The sequence below is a fragment of the Haplochromis burtoni genome, unplaced genomic scaffold (genome assembly GCF_018398535.1).
Source record: "Haplochromis burtoni strain Fernald_Lab_line unplaced genomic scaffold, NCSU_Asbu1 Contig_259, whole genome shotgun sequence".
NCBI lineage: Eukaryota > Metazoa > Chordata > Actinopteri > Cichliformes > Cichlidae > Haplochromis > Haplochromis burtoni.
This window is the reverse complement of record NW_024582620.1, coordinates 512,361-531,510: the sequence shown is the minus strand read 5'-3', so window position 1 is coordinate 531,510 and position 19,150 is coordinate 512,361. Positions and strand designations below refer to the sequence as shown.

Below are 19,150 nucleotides of genomic sequence, written 5' to 3'. Positions count from 1 at the left end.
TTTATTTTAATCCACCTGCTAAGCACCAATGAGGTGCTATTATCTGTCTGCTCCACCTTGGTCCCCTCATCCTCCATAACCTTCACACCATCCTTATACCAGGTAAGCTTAGGATCTGGTTTGCCTTTGTAATACCAGATGCTGTAAGTTTAGATATATTTAACTGAGTATTGTACTTGTATAACTATGCATGTGACAAATAAAGAATCTTGTTTCCTGTTTTATTGTGAAAGTCCCTGTGCAGTGTGCCTAGTTTTGCTTCCCCTTGTCTCATTAGGTCTGATTTGTCCCAGCTGTTCCCCATAGAAATAAACCACAATGGCGTTTGAAAAAAAAAAAATGGGCGTGTGTGTTTGGAGGATGTGTTTGTGCGTGGGGGTTTCGGGGGGGAGCGAGGATTTTTCTTGTAAAACAAAGGGGGACCTAGCAAAACAGTTTGGGAACCACTGCACTAACCTGCAATACTGGGCACAGCCTCACTTTCAGCCCTTTTAGCTCTGAATGTGTACTTGCTCTCATGGGACTCATTCACACCAGAGAAAATTAGTTTGTGCACAGCTCCCTGTTTTACCACCTGAACTCCATTCAGCTTCGAAAACTGTTGAATTTAACACAAAAGGATGGATGAAAAAGACAAAAAAAATTGCCAAATTTACATTTCAGGATTAACAGCTAACAAGTCTTTTATCCAGTTCTGCGTTATCTCTTACCTCCACCCCATCCTTCAGCCATACTCCATCCACCTTCTCATCAGCAAGAACAACACTCGGCTCTGCAGGGGACCCTGTCGAACACTGAACATCTGACATACCACTCTTCAGTGAGGCAAAACACTCTGGCAACACACAGAGAAAAAGAACTTAGAGAGAATTAACATTCATAGAATTAATTATTAATCAGTTATGCTGTGTTGTTAGATTTTTACAGTTTTTTCCATTGCCTTGGCTTTGGCTGATTCAAAAACGTTAGCTGAAATCTGCAAAAGAAACATCCATTTTACTCTCTAAAATATGCTAGTAGTATTTTACATCCAAAATGATCCATTTTATTGTCAGAAGCTGAAAGGTGGAAGTCACGAGCATGACTATTGTAAAACACACTTACAGAACTTGAGAGCAGTAAGCAATTTGTGAACATGGTGGAGTCTGCTCAGATAAAAATTCTGCAGGGGTAACAGCCTGAAAGAGGAGGAAGGATGTGTGGGAGTGCAACAAGGGAGAGACAAAAGAATATGGGAAGTTACACAAGAGTGAAGAAGATAGATCGCCATATTCGCAAGTCTTTCTACTGCAGTGTTGCAAGGGAGAGCACCGGGTGCTTGCCTGATAGGAATCTGTGGCTAACAGTTCAACAGTTGGAGCACTTACTCTCACCACTACTCTGTGGCTGTGCAGTACTATAATAATACACACAATAGGCCTGTGTTTTGTTTCCACAAAGCAGCTTTTTTGGCACTGACACTCTGTTTTGTTCTGAACAGCACTGTGCTATTTTTCTATTTCTCTGTTGCTGTAACTGCAGTTTACTGCATTGTTTGATCAGTGGAGGAACACATGCACTTTCACCTTATAGTCCAAGAAAATTTAAGGGTTCTTTTTCTCTACAGAGCAGAATTCTTACCAGCCACAGTGACTTTAGCAGACTTGACATATTCGTGTGTATCGTTGTCCTGAGTGCAGACAACAGAGTACTCTCCCTCATCAGCCAGCTGACACTCTTCTATAATAACTTCTGCCCTTTTCCCCTCATGCATGAAGATGTAGCGCCCGCTTGCTGTGATATCACACCCATCCTTCAGCCAGTGAATGTGCACGTCCTTGGAGCTCATCTCACACTTCAGGCGGGCTGTGCTTCTCTCATGCACACAGACATTCTGGTAAACTTGATGGGAATGCCTATATAGAATTAAAACAGAGGAAGGATGAAAATAAGAGAGGCACTTTAGCGCTAATGTGGACTTTATTAGCACATTACACTTACAAAGTTTTAGTAATTTTAGAAGTAGAAGCACAGACACTGATGATTACAAGGTGAAAGTATGAACAGAATTTAAATGCTCTTGCACTTATTAGGCTTGTTCTTTATATTCAGCCCCAGAAAAAAAAAAAAGATAGAGCGTACTCATATTCATGAATAACTATAATTAACACAACTTCAATTGCTATGCTTTTCTTGGTGCAAACCCAGAGGACAGCCACGTGTCCTTGTAAAGATATTTACATGCCCCAACTTGCACCTTGGGCAAGTAAATGTCTTGTTAGGCAGAGCTGTAATAAATGAGCTTGTTGTGAGCAGGGATTTGGTTGGATTACTTTCAACTGAGCACTAGGAGGGAGGATTTATTGCACTCCCCATACATCTTCATTTGAAAAACAGGGAAGATGATGTTGTTTTGCATAGCTACGAAGGAGCGAAGCTTCTAATCTCAGGGGAGGAAAACAAGGCAGTGGCAGCTCATATCTCAACTGTGAAGGTTTGTTTCCCTAGAAATATTAGCTCCAACAAGACAGCTCTGTTGGGAAAACAAAACAACAAAAACAAGACAAACCAGTTTTTTTTTTTGTGTTGGCAAATAAAAAGCAGCAAGGTGGCAGTGAGGTCTCCAGTGCTGATTGTTTAGTTTCCAGTGTCAGTGGCTTTCATATCCTTAATCTTTAAGGTGTAGGTCAGACCATCCTCATACAGAGAGACATCAGACTTTTCATCTCTTTCCCTCCCCTTTTCCTTTACCTGCAAAAACAAAAAACACTTCTGGGAAAACTATTTCCACATTATGTTCCAGTGTTTTATATTTCCTCAAACAATGGCAGTATACTGTATCTGTGGGTTCCTTTTATTGGAGTAACTGAGATGTTAAGAAATTCTTTAAAAAGCATTTTCAGTCTCATCCTATATGCGATATCATATGATAGTGTAAAAGTGTAATTAAATCCTATGATTCTCTTCCTGAACTACACACTAACCTTCCAGATTAGGGGTCGATCTGTTTTCTTGGAAAGATGGACCTCAAACACAGCAGTCTGTCGCTCATTTACTCTTTTTTGGCTTGAAGTCAAACACGACTTTAAGCAGTTCATTTGAATGAGATAAAGCAGAAGACAAGAAGGGTTTTTATTGATCAGTCAAGTAAACATATCCAAGGATTCCAAGCCAACTAGCTATGGATCTAGGGGGGGAGGGTTGACATGAGGGTTTTTGAGTAATATGAACTAAGTGAGAAAGTCAAATAAATACTGACACTGAATGGAGGGGATAAAATATGACATGGTGTTAAGTAATGACAAATGTAAAGAAAGCATGTAAAAAGGAGTATGTAAATGGGGACAGTAAATACAATAAAATCTATATTATGAGCAGTGAGAAGGAGTCCCGAGTTCCACTCTGCACATGCCGAAAGTCTCTTGTCTCCAACCTGCAGAGTGTAGGTGCCCATGTCACTCAGGTGCACGCAATAGAAATGCATAGCATGTGCTTAGTTCCCATCAGTTTCACTTCATATTTCCCATGAGAGTACTGGACCCACTGCAGCTCTGCGCCCTGAATTGCAAGCACAACGCTGAGATGAGGGGAGAAATCACAAGTGGTTTATGTCATGGTAACATTCATAAATAAGCAGACTTTGACACTGAACCAGAAAACTGATGTGCTTTACCAAAAACCACTGATCCTGATGTTTGGATCCTTCAGTTCCAAGACAGTGTTGAACACGATGTCAACTTTGGCAGTGATGTCTTCCAGGGGCTTCAAGACACGCACCATCTTGTAAAACATATCAAATGTAGAAATACTTAAATAATGACATTTTGAATTATTTCCCATCTTCACATCAGCTGACTTTTGCTTTACTAACTTAACTTTGTCGCCAAGTTGTGTAAACTTTTCTCAGTTCTCCCTTGCTCTATTTTAAGCTGTTTTTAAAAAATGTCATATCCCAAACCTGTTCATCTTTATTTGATCCTGTGTCATGTGTGCAAGCTCTCTGCAGCACAGGTCTACCTCCACCTCCACTTTCTTCTTCATCTCCTTGAACTTCTTGAGAATGCCTCTGATGTTGCTGAAGCCATACTTGGCACAGATCCCCCCCAGTCCTTCTTGTCAGCTCCAGCCAGGATCTTTAACATCTCCTCCTCTGTAGGTGGCTTCTTCTTCTCTTCTCCATACCTCTGCAAAAGAAGAAATATCTTACACAGGAAGCAGTTATACAGGTATATACTATGCTTGTTTGCATGCATGACATAGGAATATGTGCGATAGTAGCTGAAAAGAATCTTCCTCAGTCCCACCAGCAACTCTTTAGATCTTGTCCTGTGGGTATTTCTGGATACATGCAAAAACATATATCTGGCAATTGATCAGAGAGTGCTCCATCACACCTTGACAGGTTCTAGGAGTGTCACAGCTAGTATTAGACAACATGCGTGTGCCCCTGCTGCTTCTCCAGCATCTTTTTGAAGTACATTGGTGGTTCTGGAAACAAAGAGAAAGCAACTTTCACCTGTGGCACTAGGAGAAAACTGGAGGCAAACTGTGCTGATGGCTTCCAAACAACCCATGCTGTACGATATGGCTGGCTTACTTTCTGTAACACTGAGTGATATGGAGAAGGCAGCATCTCTGTGCTTGTTGGAGGCAGTGCACTTGTAGACATCGGCATCCTCCAAGGTCAGAATTTTGATCTAATTTGGAGAGAAGGTATTAGACATTAGGTAAATGACTAATGAAGGAAAAAGCAACGTGTCTAGTTACAGTGAGACGTTTCAAACTGTCACACTGTCATTCAGGTCATTTTTATCCCACTGCAGTACTCATTTTAAGCAGTAGAAGGCAGTGGCATGATAGGAATAACTCCTCAACACACAGTGTTGGAACTTAACAGTCATCCCTTACCAGAGAAACAGATGGCAAGGGGAGATGCATATGTCAGCACCCACAAGTTAATTGCTTTATAATAGCTATTTAAGCTTCAGTTAAGCTCCCCGGCTGGTACAGAGAAAGCACTAAATCCACTGTGGAGTGGTTATAGATAAAAGGTTCAGTGAGAGTTTTTTTCCCCCCGTCCTATCTACTTTTCCTCATGATGCATGGTGTGTCGTCTCACTTGACAGCACCAAAACGGGGAGCTGTTCAGCTAAATGATAGGCTGTACAGAGATACCACGCCCAGAAAGAGTATTTCACCTTTTAAAGCAACACATTTTTACTAGATACCCTAAACCCTGAATTCACACTTTCAGATAATGATGCTGAAATTACAGTCTTAACTTAAAAAAAAATTAATGACATGATTTATTTGCCAATAGAGTGACATTCAGTGAAAAACTTGAGGAAACAGAGTACACAAGTACATGCAAAGCTACAGTAAATACTACTTACATGTATAGTGTTAGATGACTAAAATTAAACAGGGATGCTCATCAGATATAACACAAGCTTAACATTAGTCAGCAGCAACACAATGACAGTGAACAAAATCCCTTAATGTTTTAAAATATCACATAAAAAGGGGGAAATTTAATCTTCTTCTACTTTCAGCTGCTCACTTTAGGAGTTGTCACAGCCCATCATCTGCCTCCATCTTACCCTATCTCTAGGGCATTCTCCTCTGTCACACCAACAGTCTGCATGTCCCTCTTCACTACATCCACGAATCTTCTCTGTGATCTTCCTCTTTTCCTCCTGCCTGGTAACATCCTGGTCAAATATATCACAATCCCTCCTCCGCTCATGTCCAAACCATCTCAGACACACTTCTCTAACTTTGTCTCCAAACCATTCAGCCTGAGCTGAACCTCTGATGTATTCATTTCTTATCTTGTCCATCCTAGTCACTCTTAATGAAAATCTTAACATCTTTACCTCTGCGACCTCCAGATCTGCCTCCGGTCCTTTTTTTCATACATCATGGCAGGTCTAACTAGTATTTTGTAGATCAAATTTCAATTAGGCCAAGGATAAGTCATGTAGTTTTACAGTGTCAAACCTTCAGTATATGCTGTTTGTTGATGTTGTCATGGGAAGATTTTGTTGCCACAGACAGTGGGAACCCACTAGCTCGCTCCCAGCTCACACTGGGCTGTGGATTCCCAGTCACATTTGCCTTGAATGCAGCATTGTCACCTATGAATGACAAAAAGACAGATCAGGTTAAGATTTATATTTTGCTATAACAGTTGCCATAACATTAAATGATTTAGGACCATCATTTTCTGCTTTCCTTTTGAGACAAGTAGCTGTAGGGTCATTCCATGAATGATAATAGCCTGGCTACTCTGCAGTATTCTGCATATTGTGATGGGCGAGCTTCTGCAGCTCTCTTAATCTATAATTTACAGGTAGAGGTAGAGTGAATCAGATTAAAACACGTAGATTTTATGCTAAAAAGGCACTAGTATTCAGCATAAGCAGCAAATGCTTTCTTCAGTAGAGGTGATGAGAACTATAAAGTCTTTATCACAGTATTTCTGTCCTTGGTGAGGTCTTTGTTAGGACTTTTATCAGATGCAGCCCGCAGTACCTTCGCTCAGTAAGAAAAAATGTTTACCTAAAGTTTTCACATCACATGAAACTTTTGTTTCCCAGTAGAGTTTTGTTTGTGTCATCCAGTGTTTCCAGGCAAATCATGGGTAAGTGTCTAAATTTGGCTGCTGCACGCTTTTCTTATAGTCTCAAGGGCACTTGTTTGCAATATAATGTGAGGAGAGATTCTGCAAGATGCAAAGGGCATTTTGTAAAATTTCAAGCTGCTGTGGAATGAAAAGAATGGTTCACCTCACCCTCTTGGGCAGTGATGGGCCGTAGCTTCACTTCAAAATCTGGGACAGACTCTCCCTCTGGGATTTGGGGGGATTTTTGTACCTGGTTGAAGGACTCCACCACAGCGGAGGTCTTACATTGAACCCCAGAGTGCTCTAAAGGTGAGTCAAGTACATCCACAGTAAGACTATCAGAATATTGTACAAACAGGCAACCTAAGTGCACAATTGTTTCTTTTTCCTTTTTTTAGAAAGGAGAAGAGAAAAAAGAACTGAGGCCTGACTAAGTGCTGAGAAGTCTGCAGTAGGTAATAAACTTTATTTTTGCGCTCTACATTAGGGGATTTGACATGGTTGTTGAAGCTAATCATTGATGTTAGTTAATTATGCTGCTTTTGCTTATAGCAAAGACAACTCTTTTAGATAGTCCTTCCTTGCCTGTCTCATAATACCAAAGATTTAGCGCTAAGAATGCCAGAATGAAGGAGGATCTCCTTGCATGCAAGATCCCTACCCTCTGCGCTCCTTGCCAAGCCCTTAGGATACTTGGTGGAGCTCATGGAGGAGGTGAAGGTGGACGAGCTGCAGGAAGAGGTCATCTGCCTCTCTCACATGTGCTGTTCTGTGTGCTCTGCTTTGACCCCGGAGGTCTGGAGGAGCTCTGATAGTATGATGATAGTGATGTAAAGGTGAGGTGAACTGCACCTGGCTTTAAGTAGACACCAATAGAGATGTGAAAGTATAGTTTTGCAAATGGCAGATATTGGGCTCCCACTTCCGTGGGGTTAGGTGCAACATCATTTAACTCTAGTGGATAAGAGGGGACAAAGGCACATCCTTTCCAACTGATACAGTGATACAGCTAATATCCTATATTGTGACTTAATAGGACAAGCGGAAGAACCGCTAGCCCTGTGCTCATGCTTATATACCTGAATGTGTTTAGGTCTATATAAAAGTGTGCCGGTTGCATTTAACACACTCTTCCTGTGGTGATTGGGTGTGTGTTCCCAAAAGCATCAAGATTGTAACTCACTTCCCTTCCTCTGCTCATTCCCTGTCCTTTTCTTGCTTTGTCATCCCCCTTTCAGCAGCGACTACAATAGGCCTTTGCCTTTTCCAGTCTCACACCAAGATCCAATTAAAAGGTAATCCACACACCTGCTGTGTGAGATAAAGCATTGTGTTTGTATCACTGATGAACTGTGCTCCTTCTTTCTTACTTTGAATTTGGATTTCTCCCTCATGCCCAGCCCTAATTTCTTTTCACATGTGTAGCTGTGTATCTACTTCTTTGTGTGGACATAATGAATACACACTATGAGAAGCTGAAGGAACAATACTGGATATATAAAACCTCCGTGAAAGTATGAGCAAATGTCAAGCTCCGTATACTGTTACCTACTAGATAGGATTATTTTTAACAAAAGAAAAGAACCGAACATGCATTTCACTACACGTGAGCATGTTTACATGTGAGCTAGTGTACAAATCCAACCTTTTTTCCTCACCTTGGGGTTTTGCATGTAAATTTGACTTTAAAAGCCAATGAAATGAGCAATTAACCTCAACATGAGTGATAAAAAATGTAAATCCAAGAAGTTTATGTAAGTTTTGCCTCCTGCAGCAAATAACTACACATTGAGAGCTAATTAGCGCTGTAAGCTTTGATACCTGCCATAGAGAGTCGTTTTTAAGCAGCCCTAGCAAACTCTTTGATGGTATAACTCTACAGTCTAACCGAGTAGCAAGTGACTGCAAGCTACAAAGTGCTGAACAGGTTGCTGTCTCACTGCAAGTGGAACACAAGAACGTCTTTTCTCCCTGCCTACTTCTCTGCCTCTTTGTTCAGTGTCCTTGATCTCTCTCTCTCTCTCTCTCAGCAGCCAGCATAGCAAATTGCAAAAGGATTTTTATTCCCCCCTTGGCTCGATTATTTCAGAAAAAAACAAGACACACAGCCAACCAAACTTACTTGTTAAAAAGCTTTTAGTTTTTCATAGATTTAGTCTGTGCCCAAGGTTTCTGGTTATACTGCTTCCAGCCCAAATGTCTCCTCTTATGATGTTCTTAATCCACACAATGCTCCACGCTCTGTGGGATCCTGCCAGTTTGGTCTCCACATTTTTCTCAAGTCTTTTTTGGTGAATGAGCCATGATAGGGCACTCAGCTTGAACCCCTGCTGTGTCCTGTCTCTGGACAAATAAGGCTGTGATCTGTTCTGGGTTATGATTGCTGAGGCTACACTCAGCTGGGCCATAATGCTAATATTTCCCACAGGTCACTTTGTTTGATGGTACTCTGTGGGCTATTGCAGGCATTAATGTTCTCCAAAGAGCTTGTGCTGACAGAGAGTTTCTAGCAGCCTCCATTTCTGATGAACATTTTCCTTTCTGCTTGGGTGTCAGAGGTCTCAGTATATCATTACAAGTGGAAAATGTATGTACATCTAGCAATGATACATCCATTAACCAATACATTATCATCCTCTGCTCTCAGACCTTGCGTGTCCTTGTGTGCTCTTCAGGATGTTAAAAAGCTTGGTTATACCATGTGCCGAGAGCTGCAGTGTGTCTATCACTCCAACACAGGATAAACGGCTAAACTATAGACTGTAATAATATAATACAATATAAAATAATATAATGAAGAGAAATGGTACAGCACCCCCATCCCCCCTTCTTTTTTCCAACTGGGGCAATGCCTGCGGCATTTAACAGAGGAAAAAGAAGAAGTCTGTATGAATTCCACTGAGGTCACACCCTTGATGTTTTTCTGCAAATTTGCAAAAAGAAAGAAAATCACACTTTACAGTTTTCAAGAAGATAACGTATGGGTAAAAAAATGTATTTGTCGATTCCAGTATGGCAGATAAGGAAAACTACTGATAGAAATAATAATATCTGAACACATCATTACATTAATAAAAACTTTAAAATGTCATATGCATGTTTTTTCTTTTTTCCCTTTATTTTTGCTTTTTCCTCTTCATTGTATGTCCTGTTCTTCTCTGTCTGTCCTAGTTCCTAAAAAACAGATACTGAGCAAAGGCCCATTTACAGCTCATTGATTTTACCAGGTACCACTTTTGTCTTCAGAACTAAATCATTCTTTGCAGCATAGATTCAAAAAGTTGCTAAAATTTTAGTCTATAACGAGATGCTAACACCTCACAGTTGATGCAGATTTTTCTGTTTCACATCAATGATGCAAACTGTCCCTTTCAACCGAATCCCAAACATGCTCTATTGAACTGAGATGTGGTTACTGTGGAGGCCATCTGAGTAAAGCGAACTCACTGTCATGTTCAGAGAAGCAGTTTGAGTTTGATTTGATTTGAGTTTTGTGGAATGGCACGTTCAGAGACAGAGACCAGTCAGTCACTTGAAAGTTTCTCTTTTTGGAGGAGTTAAAGTTCAGCAGGTCATCTTGATCATGTCTACATCGCTAAATGCATTTAGTTGCTACCATATAATTAGCTATTGTGGATACACTGTGTTTTTGGGACATTTTTTACATTTTCATGCTAATTCCGCTATTGCTATAAAGGATCTGAAAAAAAAAATCACTGCTGATGATTACTTAGTTAAAAAGTAGTTTAGAAAGTAGCACATGAAAAAGTGAGGGGATTGCACAATGAGATGAGAGTAACTCAAAAGAGAAAAAAAAGCAAATGTGAAAATATTGCGACAAAAGTTAAAGAAAGTTGGAAGAAAATTAGAAGTCCAGAAAGCAGTGGGAGTCTGGAGAGTCTAACAGAGACGAGAATATTTAAATATCCAAACCAGTCCAAAAGGCAGCAGGTGGGCACAGATAGCGTTGGTGCAGTGTGAGTTCAGGGTAAAAAAGAACTCGTCTGTTATGAAAACAGAAGCGCTTTAAAGGAGCACTGGTGGGAAGGCATTGGTGAAAAAACAGAGCCGATTTCAGCTGAATGATCCAGTCTTGATGAAGATGAGATGATGAGATGATTCTGATGACTGAAAGATGATGACTAAGTTAACTGAGAAAATGTTCTTTAGTTGCAATCCTACTCATATTGGCTGAAAGTTGAAGAGTGAGTTTAAAAAAAACAAGAATGGTGGTATGAGAAATAAGGTGAGAAAGTTTGTTGTCGAGATGATCTTACTTGTGTAAAACTGGCGGCCTCCTCCTGCTCATCTGTTTCAGTGATCTTTTATTATTGAATGGATTTGCATTGATTGCTCTACACAACAAGACCTTGATTTCACATCTATATTGATTCTACACTACATCCGTACCTATGGCCAGTTTAGATTCTGTAATTAAACTATGAAAGGTAGTTGGAGGAAACCACATAGGTGCAGGGAGAGCATGTAAACTCAGTAAACTCCACACAGAAAGACGCCAGCTAACGAGGGGATTTGAACTCAGATCATCTCTGCTGTGAGACAACAGTAACAACCATGGCACCATGTAGTGGTCATGCATCAATGCATCAATTCATCCACCCAGTTTTGCATTCCTAGTGATGCCCCCCACCCCCATCTTCTTTTCTGCTTAATTTATCAGAAGCACAAGATCCTTAAAGTCCACCTGATTTTTCATTGGATTCCCTCTAAGGATGCTCTGTGCTTTTTATCCTGCCTGGCTAATTTCTTTTTTTCGTCCTATGTTTTTGCTTTTTGAAGGCATCTCCCTTTTGTTTTCACTTCCTTTGCCTCTTATGAAATAAATCCAGGGAGGTGGACTGGTCTGAGTGGTCGGCAGAGTAGATCTTCCTCTCATCTCTAGAGACGGGGCCCGCTAAGACCTCAGACATCTGCTTCACTGATGATAGTTACTGACTTCAATTTTCTGAGAATGAATCTTTAGAGATTTTGTCTTCCTGCTAGATAGGAAAAAAACAGTAAAAAGTGCTTCTTGTAAAACTGCTAAAAACAAAACATGACCTCAGGAAGAACACACTGAGAATATGAGACCATTCTTATTTAATTGTAAAATTTAATATTGTTGCAAGACCAACACTTTAGATTTCTTATGTTATGACTAAACTAAATAAGCTACAGATAATCATTTATGTCCAAAATATATTCTTTGTTTTACATTTCTGAGGAAGGTATAAACTCAAGCCACTTTCAAACTTATGACAGTTCTTCCTCTCTAACTGGCAGATGATCAGTGTGTCGAGGTTTGCAGAAATAGCACCCAAACACAGGACTCACAGACAGGCAAGAACAAACTAAAACCAACCTTTATTTGGCAGGAAACCAAATTACATAACACAAAGTCTGCAAATAGAAGCATAAACCACACTGTGGCTGAAGAGGAAACTGAAACTACATGTACACAAGATGTAATTTGGGATCACAAACCATAATCCCCTGGAAACACCTGGAGTAAAAAGACACAGCTGAAGTTTACTTAGAAAATGACAGGAAGGAAGTAAAAATGGACACAAGACACAAAAGACCAGCAGATATCAAAATAAAACAGGAAGTAAGACACAATTAAATAAGGGAATCACTAACTGAAAGGAAACTAACTGAAAACAAACTCCACAAAATCTTCAGTAACCAAAAACTAACAAGAACTGAAGACTCAACATACAAAGCAATATAGAGATCAACTTAATATAGATCAACTTTGGGTGCTAACAAAGAATAAAGAACTCATGAAGAACACAAACACAGATGGTCAAACGACCTTTAAGCTCACAAAAAACGAAAACAACCGGGTCAGAGACCAAGGGACCATAACATGTTGGACGGAGACATCTGGATGCACCTTTGAAGAGCTGTGTTTGTTTTGTTTACTGACTCATGCAAGAAAATGACAGGAGTCAACAATAAAGCACAAACTATAAATGGATTAGTTTTACAAGAAGACTACCACACAGACACTTCATAACCTGCCAGAATGTGACAGATGCTGGAATTAGAGTTGCATTTAAAAAGATATATACAAATGAATAAAACTATAGCTATGTTGAGCATGTAGACTCACTAGAAAACGTGACACAAACCATTCCCACTTTACAGAGCTATCCTTTGGAACCAGGCTTGAACACAAATTTTGCTGTAGATTCATGTTTGTTTGTGGCTTTGCAAACGTGTGTTCCCTGTCTATGGCTCCATATCTCTACTGGTGTGTTTATTCAAAGATCATAATAATGCCAGAGAGTATGTTCTTTCAAAACAGAAGTTGTGTCTTGGCAAATGACGCAAGCCTATTTTTACACTCAGCGAAGACGGATGCGATTTCTGCCTTCTGCATCAAGCTTCGTATTTGCGCCCATCTGTGTTAGCTAGTTAACCTTCGGGTGCAGTGGAGTTGCACTGGTGTGTTTGGCATTAGAATGGGGTGCAGAGCAACAACTAGATCGGCCAAAATTATATTGAAAACTTGCAGAGATATACAGTCATTCACATTTGTGAATGGCAGTTTGGCTCATGATTGTCTTTCAGGCGAAGTTTGCTGCTTAAAACTCCTACCTGTGAGTTTTAGGAGCAGGGAAACTATACAGTGTCTGTGCTGAAATTTACTTTAATGATTTTATGCAATGTCAGAAGTTAAATTTTGGAACTGTTTCTTGTTTAATGGGTTTTAAACAAGCTCATCCTTGAAGCTTGGTATAATACAGAAATATTTTATTGCAAATTTTGACTGCTTGTCATGGAAATGCTCTTTGAGGTACAGCGGGGAGCACTTAAGTGTGATTGTTTGGTTTTGAGAGAAAGAGATAGAATGAAGGAGAGGCAGACATAGAGAGCCCTATTGGCATTATTTCCCTCTAATCCTCTTTGTGCTACACCTGGCTGGCATATTAATGATGGCGAAATGACCTAGATTTCTTTCTAAGCACATTCATACTCAAAAACACAAAAACAGGATGATTCAGTTGGTTGAATTTTATTTTGTGTGATTTTTCTGTCAGCACTGAATTCCTGGAAAGCACCAAGATACACATTCACTCTTGATAAAAGATGGACTCTAAGACTAAAAAAGTCACTTCGGTTTCAGCTGTCGGAGCTTCTTCAGTGGCTACATAATGAAAGCAGTTGGTACTTTTAAAAAGAAGCTACAATATTCAGCACATCAAAGATCACATTGACGATGTCCTTTGATATTGCGTGCCCTCTCCTCAGATAAACCGTTCACGACTAAGAACACTGAAGAATTCACACTTTGATACATTCACCGCTAACGTAACGCTGACAGCAGAGCTATTTTTACAGTTTCTGTATTTAGATTCTTCACTTGTTCACATGGGATTGTAGCTTGCTCTTTAATTCACTGCAGCAGTGCTCCACAACTGACAAAAATCTTTGTGGAAAGATAGAGGGTGGACTTGTGTGGGCGTTTAGGTCTATTTAACTTTTTGCAGAAGCAATCAGAGAGAACACTGCTGTTGCCGCTTAATATGGCAACAGCTCTATCTATGTGAAGGCCCCTCTGAGCCGCACATCTCTGGAGACAACTCATTTGGAGACAACGGTATTTGGATGGCTGCAGAAGACAGCTGCAGAGTGCTTGCGTCCATCTTCTGTGCAGCGACTCAATGTGAAAATTAAAGTCGAGTTTTAAAAGTTTTAAACGACAGCTTTTCCATTATTTTGCATTTATATTCTGAGGGCACACATCTGTTTCTGTGCATCTGTTGTAAAGGAAGATTCAATATTTATCAAAATGATATAAATAAGTGAATAATCAAAGCTGAACTGAAATATAGAAAACAAATTTTCACTCAAATATTTTGCTCAAAGGATTTTGATCTCCTGTTTCCTCCTCATCCTTTCACTTGACCTCTCCTCATACCCTGTTTCCTCTTTTACTCATCTATAAACATGGAAGAATGTTATTCCCTCCACCTCCCTCTCTGGAAATAAATTCAATAGGACACAGAGGAGCAGAAAGAAATGCCAATCCGCACCTGTTTTGGGGGGGAAGAAGCTGAGGCACAGAGGGCAGCCAGAACTGATCCGGAGGGATGCAGGAGGCAAAACCTGTTAATCCCTGTGACATTTTAGCTTAGACCTCTCATCAAAGCCTGTGGGCTGCTGTGCTGCCCAGGAAAAAACGAAGGTTGGACGACAACAAGGCGGGGTGTTTGTGAGAGACTGAAGGAGATGAAGGTTGAAGGACGGGTGGACAGACAGGCAGGCAGGCCGACAGATGTGCAGAGACAGTCAAAGATAGACAAGCAGATGTTGGGTGAGTGCGAAGAAAGAAATTCCTAAAAAGCTGCAGTTCCTGGTTTAGTAGAATTGCTGATTAAAACTATGGCACCCTTGACAAAGAGGTTGGTTTCTCCTCATTTGCTCGTCTGCCTCACGTTTTCTTTGTTCAAATTGCAAACATCATCATATTCTGAGATAATGCCCTCTGCATACTAAGCTCCTGGTGATGTTGTACCCTGTGGTTCAGTTTTCTCTAACTTCAGTGCTAAATTAGTGCCTCACAGCCTACTGGGCCTTGACTCTTCCCCATGGGCATGGTTTCTGCAATACCGTACAAAACAGCAGCATACCTACCTCTATCTGTCCCCACCTTGAACATACCCTCTCTGTCCATATCATTGCACTGCACACCAGCTCATCTGCCTCCAGGATTCATGGAGATCCCTGCAGGGTGGGACTGGGTGCCAAATGTTCCTGCAGAAGTAAAATCACTGCAAGTTAAATTCAAAACAGAAATCACAAACGTGAAACCTGACCGACTGCATGTTTCAGATTATTTTAAACCGTTTACTAAGCCAGTCTACACCTTCTTCTTTGTGTTAGTCGTCACTAAATGAAGCTGCATGTGCTGTGTGACAATTTGTTCACTTGTAATATGTGTTAAAAAAGTGAAGGTCCCTTGCTGCTCATTGGATGCTTGCCTGATCTTGGACAAAAATGAAAGAACGGAAGAACAGACAAACAGGGGATTATAGCACAAAAGAGACCGGTTTTTACTTCAAGCCTCACAAAAATGAGTCAGATGATCAAATGTAATGAAGAATGTCCCTCAGAAGGCCTATGATAATCTCCTGCATCCAAATGGGAAAAGGAAAAAAAAAAGAAGTACAGGAAACTACTTGATTACATACTTCGGGTGACTTTCAAACCCCGTGTGTGCGCGTGATGAAATACCTTCAATGTTCACTGCAACAGTCCAAGCAAGGTGAACGCTGTGAAGTTTTTGTTTCGGCGTGAATGATGTCTGACTGGGGTCATTCACTCATTTCAATACGGCCCAGGTGAATACCTAAACATTTCATTTACGCTCAGTGTTTGCTCTGAAGATTACATTATTAATCCACAGAGACAGGGGATTATGGTTTGTGATCCAACTGATTCCGAAGGGACAGTCGGGACAAACTAAATTGAGGTCATAATATGATAGGACAGATTTTGTGTCTTTGATCTCTATCTAGATTCATAATGGCATCAGCGTCTTACTATAGCTGCAGCTGTTTGACTGGAACTACATCTTGCTGGGAATAAACAACATGTTTAATGTATTTTGTCATTCAAAAGGGCGACTTGTTCTCTAGAGGTTTATGCGAGGCTCCTTTTATTTCATATATCACATGTGTACACGCCTTGTTCTTTCACACCCACAGATATTGTCACTTAGACATCTTCTGCAGGCTGTGTGGGTGTGAGCAGACCGACAGCTCCCCCAACCCTTTCTTTGATACCACCTGCCAGACTGAGATGGTTTTATACCTTTTTATCATTCCCACCATCCCAGTGCCATGCTAACTCAACATGGTATGTAACTGTAGGAAATAATCACTATAGCAGAAGAAGCTACTTTTAGCTGCTGCCTTATTCACAAGGGTTTGCCACAGCAGGTAGCTCCACATATTTGATTTGCCAGATTTTTTTTTTTTTTTTTACACCCTTTCTGATACAACCCCCAAGGGATTTGTGTCTACTTCCACAGATGAACTGGGGATCTTTTGCTTGATAGGTATATGTGTAACTCACTACACTATAGAGCCACTAAATAATGAACACAGCATTGTGTTTAAGTCTAGCAGTGGATCCAAAAAGACAGCAAGATGCTTCGTTTTCAGTTTGGTTTAGTTTCCAGAAAGAGTTTTGTTATTGCAGTTTAGATTTTCTTTTCTTTTATGAGTTATAGTTTTGATTTAATGGATGTTTTCATTTTTATTTGTTTAAAAAAAACCCACAAGAGCAGTATTTAAAAATTTCTGAGGTATTAAAAGACAAAAACATCTTTCTGAAGGCAGCTGAGTCCCAGCCACCAGTACATATACACACCAAAGCCTCCTCCTCTGCCAGTTGTGTTGACCAAGCTGACAAAGACCAAAACTATAGAACGGGGGTGTCAAAGGTAAGGCCAGGGTCTAGAATCGGCCCAGCAAAGACTCCAATCCGATCCACTGGAAAGCTGAAAAATGTGAAGGAGGACATAAATATTTGGACGTTTAACATTTTGCGACTTTTCCTGCTGATAAAGATCCCGTGGCCATTCAGGCTAAACCAAAGGAATTAAGTAACAGATAAACAATTAAATGGCAAACATGTTCCTGTTTTTCACCACCTACAGAAATTTTGGTTTAAAAAAAACCATTTTGTGTGAATTAACATAAACTTATATTTTATAAATACAGAGAGTCTGGGCGTCGAGCTACCAGAACTTTTCTGTAATTTTACACACTTATCATCCAGAAAAACGGAAACATGCTGTTGAAGTTGCACTTCTGTGTCTTATTTTAAAACACTTCAGGGACGTAATGTGTAGTTAAACATCTTTATGCTGACATAAAGGGGTAATGTACTCATTTGCCCACTTAAGAACAGTGTGGGCTGTATGTGCCCCACGGTGTAAAATTAGTTTTGACTGCTATAGAATTCTTCTTCTTTTTGTGCACATTTTCCTTTCATACTGACTTTTTAAGTACACGTAATGGTTTTTGTTTTGAACTATTTTTAGCTTAACTGCAAAAATATTCCTGTTTCCAATTAGTTTATTGTGAAAACATTTAAAAAACTTTGTATTTTTCTTTACTTACCCTTTTATTTCATTTCAGGATTTTGTTTTTAGTTCACTTTAGGTTTCTCCAGAGTGGCTTTTTGTGTAACTGTTTAGATTTAGTTAAGTTTTTATTAGTTTCAGGTTTAGTTTGAGTCTCTTTAAATGTTACTATATGGAGGGTATTTGTCAGAGGGAAGATTTAGGGAAATCACAATATGCATTACAATGCAAACACAACAGTTTTTAAGGGCAGTCAACTCCAGACAGCCTAATGAATGTACACCAAAGCCTCCCTGGAGCAGGTTATGCTGACAAATTCTACCACGATGATTAAAACTTGAAATTTGAATTCATTGGGCAGGGCCTGCTGTAATAAAAGAACCTCTGAGCACTTTTATTAAGAAAATCTGTAGCTAAACTATTAAATACGACACACAAAAGTATGCACTATGGACTCATAAGATATAAATAACTAGCAGCCCCTCACAGCAACAACAAGTCATGAAACTTTTTCACACATATGCAATCGTTTCTTTTATTTTTATTTCTTAAATTAGTGTTGCGTTCATTATAGTTTCTTTTTATCGTTGACCACTGGGGGGCAGTCAAGCGTGCGTCATGACTGGTCTACAGGGTGTCGCCACACAGCTCACACACAAAGGCTGTCTAGATAATTTGTAAAGATGGCTCACAAGGTTTCCAGCCTCGTAATGACATGACTGAAGTATTTAGTAATTTTCTCACTTCCGCTTCAAGTATTAGGCTTACGATTAATGTTTTAAATCGTAATTCCGACCAAATCATTTTTCTTTGAAACAACTGGGACGTTGTTTCAATTTAGTTTGGCAAACAAATGAAATTTATCTCCAGTCGAGGAATTAAAATGTGTGCTTTAATCAGAAAAAACGTGCAATGAGTGTTACTGAAACTAATTGATTTAGAAATACATTTTTGAAGGAATTAACAAACCCAACACCAAAATTAGAATAAAATGTGATTTTCCTCCCCTTTTCGGTGTACAGTGGTTTAATTAATCTTCCAAAGGCCATTTGTGCGGTTTCATTTGGCGAGTTATTTCTTCATTTCCTGAAAAGCGACTAATCATTGCTCATCTAATTAACATGGGTCCTTGAATTCGGGGGGGATATGGTAAAACAGGAACGGTGAACAAGTTTCAGGATGTGCGTTCAGCTATTGGATGCTGGATCGTGTGAGTGCCAAGCAACGGCGAAGGCAAACAAGTAGACCCGCCTCCTCTGGGCCCATGGCGTATTTGTAATTGGACAACGGACTTGTCATTCCTCGTCCTCTCAGGTTAGGTTGCTCTGCACCGTAAGATGCTCAATTGATGGGCGTACTGAGCTGTGCAGGGACTGGAGATACCCTCCTTCATTGTAGCAAAACAAAACCATGTTCTCTCCCGGTTATTCCTCAGCTTGTTGCTG

At 40.1% G+C, this 19,150-nt stretch overlaps 1 protein-coding gene across 1 annotated transcript; it reads right to left on the bottom strand.

The window, feature by feature from the left end:
• Window positions 1-3,657: 3,657 nt before the first annotated feature.
• On the bottom strand, window positions 3,658-7,350 carry LOC102292544 (immunoglobulin superfamily member 22). Its single transcript, XM_042227414.1, is given in 8 exon segments — window positions 3,658-3,759; window positions 3,938-4,082; window positions 4,085-4,163; window positions 4,374-4,467; window positions 4,577-4,676; window positions 6,048-6,116; window positions 6,773-6,907; window positions 7,266-7,350. Coding segments are annotated over 8 exon segments (723 nt in total). The 3' UTR covers window positions 3,658-3,743.
• Window positions 7,351-19,150: the final 11,800 nt, after the last annotated feature.